Source organism: Pyxicephalus adspersus, chromosome 7 (genome assembly GCF_032062135.1).
Source record: "Pyxicephalus adspersus chromosome 7, UCB_Pads_2.0, whole genome shotgun sequence".
NCBI classification, from domain to species: domain Eukaryota; kingdom Metazoa; phylum Chordata; class Amphibia; order Anura; family Pyxicephalidae; genus Pyxicephalus; species Pyxicephalus adspersus.
Genome location: NC_092864.1, coordinates 47,788,309 through 47,797,139, shown reverse-complemented (window position 1 = coordinate 47,797,139; position 8,831 = coordinate 47,788,309). Strand labels below are relative to the sequence as shown.

The window sequence follows — 8,831 nt, the reverse complement described above, 5'->3', positions numbered from 1 at the left end:
ATTTCTTTACCAATAAATAAGTTATGTTTAATCTGTTATATCCTGGAAGCTCGAATGATTATTGCTACGTCTAGGCATACTCCTACTCTGACCTTGAACTCTCTTACACCTAAACCTAATTGGATCATGACTAATGATGAACTCACATACACCCTCAAAAATAATCTTTTTAAATTTGAGGATATCTGTGAACCCTGGGTTACCTACCTAATACCTTGTTAGATTTAGCATATCAGTTTCTTCCCTTTCCTTTTCCCTCACTTTATATGTTAATTTTTTGAATCTCATTTGGTATTCCATATGTACATTCCCCTTTGCAATTTTTATATGGAAATGTTTTTTTCATTATTGTGATCTATGCACTACTTTTATAACCTTCCTTTTATTAAAAATTATTGAAATACCAAGGCAGGTGCGTTTTTACTATCAATGACCAGGTGCTTCCAAGCCATCTTAGATTTCTGGCTTGGAAAGGGCAGGAGTGCCTGATTCACCCATGCCTTCCAGGAGACTCTTGGCCTGAATCACAAATAAAGAGCCACAAATCTGCAGCAACAGAATTACTCATGGCCCTATTAAGACCATGAAATCTATTTTCGAGGTCAGACTGAGGTAGTTGTTGCGAAATATCCCAACGAAATCCCAATTTGGCATCAGATATTTCATTCTACTACAGTGTATAGGTGCTCCCATTCATTTCCCAATTTACATCTCCTGAGTATAAAACACTACTGCATAAAAATGTACACTGTTTGGAGAAAAAGGGGTTCAGGTATTTTTGGTATATCGATGCTTGTTGAAGACTCAAAGAAAATACAGACTACAGGCACTATAACACATGTGAATGCATTGCATAATGAACTTGATATTGTGCTCATAGGTTAAACTTGGCCCTAAATGTAGTAAACCAAGGAGGCACATGCAGTATTGTTCAGCCTACACTACAAAAAAAATATTTGAACTCCTCAGTTTATACTCTGTATTCTGCAAAACTTCTATTTCCCCAGATTTGTAGCAGTTTGCAATAGCTTTGCTCTACCATGGCAACGTGTATTTTAGAGCGTGCATATAATAGCAGCTACCCAATAATCTGCCAACCTTTCAACAATTAGAAAATGTCATATAAACACATTTTCTTAACCTTTGGAAATACAAGTAGTATTCATTATCCCAATGTATTTTTGGATGACAATGATTCGTTTTATTAGGATGAGACTATTTCAATCACTATTTTTGTAATCTGTGGGTGTCACTTTACTGCAGGCAGGTTCCTACTGCACAAGTGGAGGACTATAGATCATGAAAACGCCATTATACAGCCTTTATCTCATTTACTACATTCTGATATGTATGTAACAAAAGTTTAGGCCAGACATTTTTTAAAGCTTTCATTTTTTTTGGAGTTTTGCTGGATTTTCAATGCCACCTGCAGATTTCGACAGAAATAGAGCAAATAGAATGCATCTAATGTTGTTACATGTGGTCTAGGGAAACCCATACTCACCCATACCTGGAAGTTATGGCCAATTTAAAACATTAAGGACAGTTGGGTATATGCTCCTGGAGTGGAGTGGAAGGATATTGGAGTGACCCTCATGCCTATTTCAGACATTTTACTCCACCATTCTGCTACAGGCTTAACCATGGTCCTATCCACTCCTATTCAAGCGAACGGCAGCATTTTAGGAAACATTTTATGCACAGTTGAATAGTGTGGTTTCAAAAAGCAAAAAGTTGCTTTGAACCATGTGGTTACACCTCGAAGAACCACCCTACACCTGCAGTCGCAGCTGCAATTGCATGCAAATCGGGCAGAAAGCAACAATTTCCATTTTTCTGATCCAGGTATGAAGGGGCCACATTTTCCATGCACGAGCAATGGAAAGGGTCACTTTAAGGACTCTAGAGTGAATAAGGCTGCATGAGCACTATATCTATCAAGACCTATATACTCAGCTGGCTATATACCTTTGAAGGCAGGATTCAACCTACTCCAGGGATCTTCCAAAACCAGCACTTCCTTCAACATAAACAGTCATTTTGGGAGACAATTTGTTCTTAATCTATACCAGTGTTTCTCAACCTTTTTAACATAGGGAAATGCTCAACCGATAACCTTCAGGTATTTAGGGAAGTCTTGCTATAAATACTATGTTGACAAATCACAGTAGAATAGTGTGCTGGTTTGTGAGAATGTCTCCTACATTGCTGACCAATGAAGAATGTCACCCTATAATATCTTATAGCCAAAAAGATCATTTTTGTCAGGTAAACTGACCTGGGAGGCACAAATTGTTCAATGTCAATGGAACCCCTGACAACCTGTGGATAAATCCTGGTTGAGAAACACTGGTCCATATTGTGAGCTACTGGAGGTGTCTTAAAGGTGCCTCCAGCAAAATTTTTGCAGGGTAATGGCACCCATGCAAGGTTCTTTAAAAGTACAAATGTTATTCCCATGACAGATGTGATGAGACATAGCAGAACTAGAGGACATTGTCTCTTAGAGAGCATTCTTACAACAACAAATCATAGGAAATGATAGAACACTAGAACTGAGTAGTATCCAAATCTGTATGTGCGTGTTCTACGGATACTGAATTATTTCCTCACCAAGCCTGCACAGAGAAAAAAGCAGGTGGCCGTCTTTAAATATTTATGAGAACCTTTAGACTAGATTAGCCTTTCTCAATAGGGTTCCTGTAGAGGTTGCATAGAGTTCCTTGAGCAGTGACAGAAAAACTATCTATCTGATGTTGCTGGCATAGTTCTTGGGTCAACATTTCTCCGCTCCTAATGTGTGAGACTTCCCCCACTGCCTAGATTGTAAGCTCTTCGGGGCAGGGTTCTCTTCTCTGCCTGTGTCACTGTCTGTCATTTGCTACCCCTGCGTAATATGTTGGCACTATATAAATCCTGTTTATTAAAAATAATAATAACAATAATAATATTAACATCACTTGGCAAAACTGTTTGGTGATTTATGCCAACCACTGCCATGCTCCTTTCCACTGACTACCAATGTAAGGATCACTTAAAGCAGAACTTTGAAACTCTGATCAGGTGGGTCTTTATTACAGACTATGTCCTTTATTAAATAAAACCTGCTTGTTTGCTGTCTTCTTTTAAAAATAAGCCTGAACTACACAGCTCAGCATATGCTGCCAGGGATGCGCCGGGTAACTCAGCATGCCTCAGGGGTGCTAGGACTGAATTAAGTTACATCATTCTGGCCAATCATGATGGCCAAAGATGCAGAGGAGTAGAAGAAAAAGTTGGATGATCGGGCAGGTCATTTCATTGCCATGGCCTGTCTCCTCTGCAGTAAAGGACCTGTCTGGTTGCAGTTTTTTAACTTTTAGCTTTGGTTTCAGTTTAACCCCTGACCACCATTGTGCAGCTCAAACTAAAATTGATTGTAAAACGTAAAAGCACTGTTGGCTAGTGGGAATGGCTGAACTCTCATTATGGCCAAAGATGTTAAACTCAGAAGGGTACTGGGTGAAGATGGCGGCACCCAGGACAGAATGAATAGACTTGTGAGTGTAACTAAAATAATGCATAGAGGAAAGTAAATTATTTTTTTTGCAGAAGTGATATTGCCTTCTGCAATAAAAAACGCCTGCTTGCTATTGTTAAAGTTTACTTTTGCTTTAAATTCACGATTTTGTCCTAAAAGAAAAGCAATGTTAAAAAATATTCTGGTGACAAAATATTCAAAGTATGTCCCAATAATGTAGGATCCCCATTTTACTGATCAATTGATGTACTGTGACCTGTAGATATCATTTTTACAGGGTTCCTCCAGATCTGATAACTATTTTAAAGGTTCCTCCATGGTACAAATATAGAGATAGGCAGGAAAAGATCATAAACCACATAAAATACTTTAAACATGAATTCCTAACGATAGGAATGTAAATAAGATGTCATTTGTGTAATCAGAAGCAGAATAAATTGTAGGGTTGAAGCCTGACACCCCTGGAACTTCAAACCTAATGATACGTTGGCATTCGCAGTTCTGTAGGAGTTGAGAAAGCCACATGGAAAAAAAAAAGTAATCGTGCACGCGCATGGGCCTTCCCTAGAGGGCGTGTGTGAGCGCGCCTTGGGAAGTTCTGCGTTTGCCCTCACGATCCCTATCTAGCGCGGGCACGACAGCCCTGCAGCGGGAACGCGCCTCTTCCTTGATTGGCTGGAGGCGGCGTGTGCGCGCTAGTGTCGCGCTTCGCAGTTATTTGGGAAGAACGAGGAGGAAGAAGGAGACGAAGCCCCGGGGAGGAGGAGGGAAAAGTGATGGCGGCTCGGTGAAGGGATAGCTAAAGGACCACTCATTGGCACCGAAAACTCCCCCCGGGTTTTCGTTTGGTTTGTTCCTAGTCTGCGGTTCCTGTAAGGGACGGATCCAACGAGCGCACCTTAACAGGGGGAGGGAAGACGGAGTTCAGGTACTTTGAGAAGTTTCCCGCGAGGCATGGTGTGAGGGCAGAGCCTGGCGGAGTTCTTTGTGTCCTGAGGCAGTTAGGGAGCCCTGTCACCCGGTTGTCCTGTGGAGCCATTGTGTGCCCGAGACTCCCCATCCTGAGCTCACCCAGCTGGGCTACTTTCCAAACACACTTGGAAGCTCTTTGTAGTGCTGAATGGAGGTCTCAGTGCTTTGTATAGAATCCCCACAAGTTCAAGAACAAAATCCTCCCACCCCCAGAGCACTAACTACCCCTGTGTGGGGCAATATTTCCCCTGAGTATTTGGTGTTGTCACCTGAGTAAAGGTCAGGGGTGGCATTATAAGGGCCGTGTCACCCTGGCCCCCGCTAAGGAAATCCTATTTGGTTCGTATGGCATTGCCAACACACGCTCATATCACTTGTAGACTTGTGTGTCGGTGTCCATAGCAACCGTCGCTCTGCATTCACCTCCATAGCTTGACAACCAATCAAAGCCAGCGATTTGCAGCAGCAGACATTACATCAATGTTGTAACAGTTTGGTCATTAAAGATTCTTAGCAATTTTCGCATCAGTTATATCGCTAGCTACAAATCGCAGCACCTGATTGCCGGTAAGGCCCGGCTGGGACTTTTTACCCTTTTTTTTTATTTTATATATCCAGATACTTGTTGCCTTGCTTAGTCTAAATTCGCTGGCTGGCGTTGTTGTCAAAGAAACCAAGTGACGATTATTTTCTCTATACCAGCATGCTTGGAAATGTGCGGGCCTGGGGGGTAGAGGTTTTTTAGAAGACGCCGTCAGTCTCTGTGGCAACAAAACTGATTCAGAATTTTTTCTTAATTGTCACAGATGTGGACTTAAAACCCACTCACTTGTTGAAATATATCTATTTAGATCTTGTTCACATGGACGGTTAGCAGGCAGTCAGGGCATGCTATGATTTGCTTTCCCGCAATCCTCTGGCACTGGGCACTAAGGAGGTGATTGCGGTCCCTCCTGTGTTCTCAGACACTATTTGCCATCTAGTCATCCCATTGTCTGAACTGACACCAGCCTGTCAACTCGAGAGACAAGACTCAACACGGTTGGAGGCGGCTGCGTTTACATTTGGTTACAGCACTGCTTTTAAATCGTCTGTGTGAACAAACCCTTTATGTTTATTACCTGGAAGTATCTAAAACTCAAAGTTTTTGTGTTGTCTTGGTCACCAGACCCCAAAATTAGAAAAATTCCAAAGTTTAAGTTGTCACCAGAACAGGAACAGAAGAAGAACCTAGACTATGAAAGGGTCAGATCACCCACAACTGATAGTTTGTTATACGGAGGCAGGTTGTATCACAAATTAATAATATCTCATTTGTAGAATCGCATAGTTGTATTCCTGGGTTCACATCTGCTGTAGTTGATTTGTTTTTTCTAATATTAACTGCTTCTTGAATGTTAAATTGCTTTACGGAGATTACAGCAGTATGAAATAGGGAAGGGGGGAGTATCTCTAGAAGATCTGGAAAAGTATTAGTGTATGTTTATAGGAAACTATTGGATGATTCAACTCTTGATATGTATACACATAACAAAGTTTTGGGTAGACTGAGCCTTTAATGACTTAAACACTTTTGTTGCAAGAGGCATAGATATGAGTCTCAGAGATCCATTTGATACTCAAGTCCAGCCCTCAGTTCTTGTAGAAACTTACACGTGTGTGACAAAAGATCATGGAAAATTTTCTGGCCACCGTTTCACTTTTTTTTTTCTTTTCTTTCAGCAGATGGTTGTCTTGTAGCAATGAAATTAGACAGACAGCTGAGCCTGGAGAGAGTGATTCATTGCTTGGGATTTCCCATGAATCCTGCACAGCCTTAATTCCTATGATCCCTGTGGTCCATGTGGAAAGGGGAGTGACATTTGTACATTTTCTCAGATAGGCCATTTTTGTGATATAAAAATGATGAAAACTGAAGGGAAAGGGGAGAGGAACTTAAGAAGTGCTTCTCCGCACAGAAACGCCTACAAGTCTGATTTCCATGCTATCAAATGTTCATTTGATGGGCTGAAACCAGAGATCTCCCCGAAGCCTGCTTCTTTAAAGCCAAGCACTAATGGAGCACCAGCTGACCTCACCCGAGGCCGTGCCTCGTATGGAAACCGTGTTCACAAAATCAAAAATATGTTTATGCAGATGAGCTCAACTCCTGGGGAAAATCAGGCGGAAAGTAAACTTATAAAGGCTGAATATCCCTCTCCTCCAACAAACACTTCTGTAAGTGTGCAGAAAAATAATGCCTTCAATGTTAGCCCTGAACTACCTGATGAAGATCGAGTGGTCAAAGCAGGCGAGGATGGGGACTTGGACAAAGCAGCTCTGGCAGAGAAGTTTTCAGAAACCAGGAAGCTCTTTGAAAGAAACCTTAACAGACAAACCACTTTCGACAAGACTTCCCCAACCAAGGAAGAGAAAGCGATCAGAATTGGGGGCAGACATGCATCTGTTGATGCCGAGAGTTCTTCATCTGATCCAAGTCCCAATATTACATCATCAAAGATAACCAAGATCACATTAGGGGACAGCAGCCAAACCAGTCACAGGTCAACATGTTCCTCCTCCTCTTCCTCTTCCTCTCTAAATGCTGGACCGATTAGCAAGAGATTGGAAAGTTTCCTTGCGGACAGCGATGGAGAGGAATCTAAGGACCTGTCCAAAACCGATGAGATTTTAATTGATAACACTGGTTCATCAGTCACATCTAACCACTTGACCTCACTGAATGATGCTAGAGTAAATAATAATGAAGGCACCACAAATGTTGCTGCTGTAGAGGAAACATTGGTTAAGGCCGAAAGCCTGGACTGTGCAGAGAATATAGAAAGTACTGTTCTTGAAGGAGACACTGAATCCCTTCAAAATAACAATGCATTCCCAGACAGGAAGCCAGTGGACACAAAGCCTGCTATGACTGACAAAACTCAAAATGAAATGGTAAGAGCCGAGCTTGTGGTATTACAAAATGAGTCCTCAGAGAGTGAGGAAGATACAGACTTAAAAGATGATGTATTTGATGAAATAAAACCTCTCGATGCTCAGCCTTGCATTGATGATAATCGGCAGAAGGTAGTGGATTTTTTTAAAGAAGAACAAGAGATTAACAAAGAAAAAGTAGAAGTTGGCACAGAGCTCGCTGCAAAAGCTACCGAGGAAGCCACAGATGATGTGGATAGCGATGATGAGGAAGAGGAAGGCAGTGAGTTCGAAGAACAGATTGACAAGAATAAAAACTTGTTGCAGTATTCCTCTGGAGCTTTTGGTATAGAAAATGCAGCTTTTGATGATGACCAAAATACAGAAACAGAGCAGCCAGTAGCTAATAATGAGAGGTTATTGGAGACCGAGGATGGGGATTATGAATTTGGCAGTGACTATGAGGAAGTTCCTGGTCTCCCTGAGGAGGAAGACCTACTACCGGCTAGAAAAGTCAAGTTTTCAACTGCTCCAATAAAGGTATAGTTATGTTGGCAACCTTTTTTGTATATTTCGTTTGTCACTGTACTGTACTGTAAAACTTGTTTTTCGTGTTTTGTTATAAGTGTAGAATCTATAAATTCCTTTGGACTTTTTTTTTTCAGGATTATTAGTCTATATTAGCTGTAATCGATAAATTTAGATGTTGACATTGTCATAGTGAACTGCTTGTTCCAATAAATTCCAGTTGTGATGCAGAGATTGATGTAGACAAAGTAGTAAAAAAAAAAGTTCAAGTATACCCAAAAAAAAAAAAAAAAAAGGTTCAAAATCTTGTAACCTCATTAGAGATGGGTCTTTGCCCGGGACCCCTCCAACTAACATCCTGTACACCTGCTACTGAGCTGCACAGGAGTAGGATGTTTATCTGTCATTCATCCATTTTTGGATGTCAGTAGAAGATTTCTATTGATCTTAGGAAAAACACATTGAACATGACGATTACCACCCATAGTGTGCTTGGTTCCAAAGGATCAGCCTTCAGCTTATTGTTTCTAGTTATTGTTGCAGCTAAAAAATTACATTAAATGGATTTTGTGTTATCATCTACATGTCTTTTAGCCATAGCTACCAAGACAGATTGACTTTCAATTTTTGTTTTTTCTTAATCATTTTTTATTCTTTTCAATGGTTAGATTTAATTTTTGGTGAGCTTTGTCATTTGTCTTGTCTGAATCAAGATCTAATCTGATGTTTAATATATGCTGACTACTACTTTCCATATTTTTATTGGGGCCATACCAGGCCACCTCTTATCTTTGTCAAGTCCCTGTATAGTTTTGGAGGTAATTGTTAACATATCAAGTTTAATTGATTACTGTAATATTTTATATACCATGATGTGCCCAACGTGGAATGGGCCTGG

The 8,831-nt window shown here is 40.8% G+C and overlaps 1 protein-coding gene across 1 annotated transcript in view; it reads left to right on the top strand.

Moving 5' to 3' along the window:
* Positions 1–4,218: 4,218 nt before the first annotated feature.
* LOC140336041 (neurabin-1-like) overlaps positions 4,219–8,831 on the top strand; it is a 49,208-nt gene continuing 44,595 nt past the window's right edge. The window contains exons 1-2 of the mRNA XM_072419095.1: positions 4,219–4,448; positions 6,215–7,945. Of these exons, the coding sequence (XP_072275196.1) occupies positions 6,395–7,945 (1,551 nt within the window). The 5' untranslated portion in view covers positions 4,219–4,448; positions 6,215–6,394. The remainder of the gene's footprint in view (positions 4,449–6,214; positions 7,946–8,831) is intronic.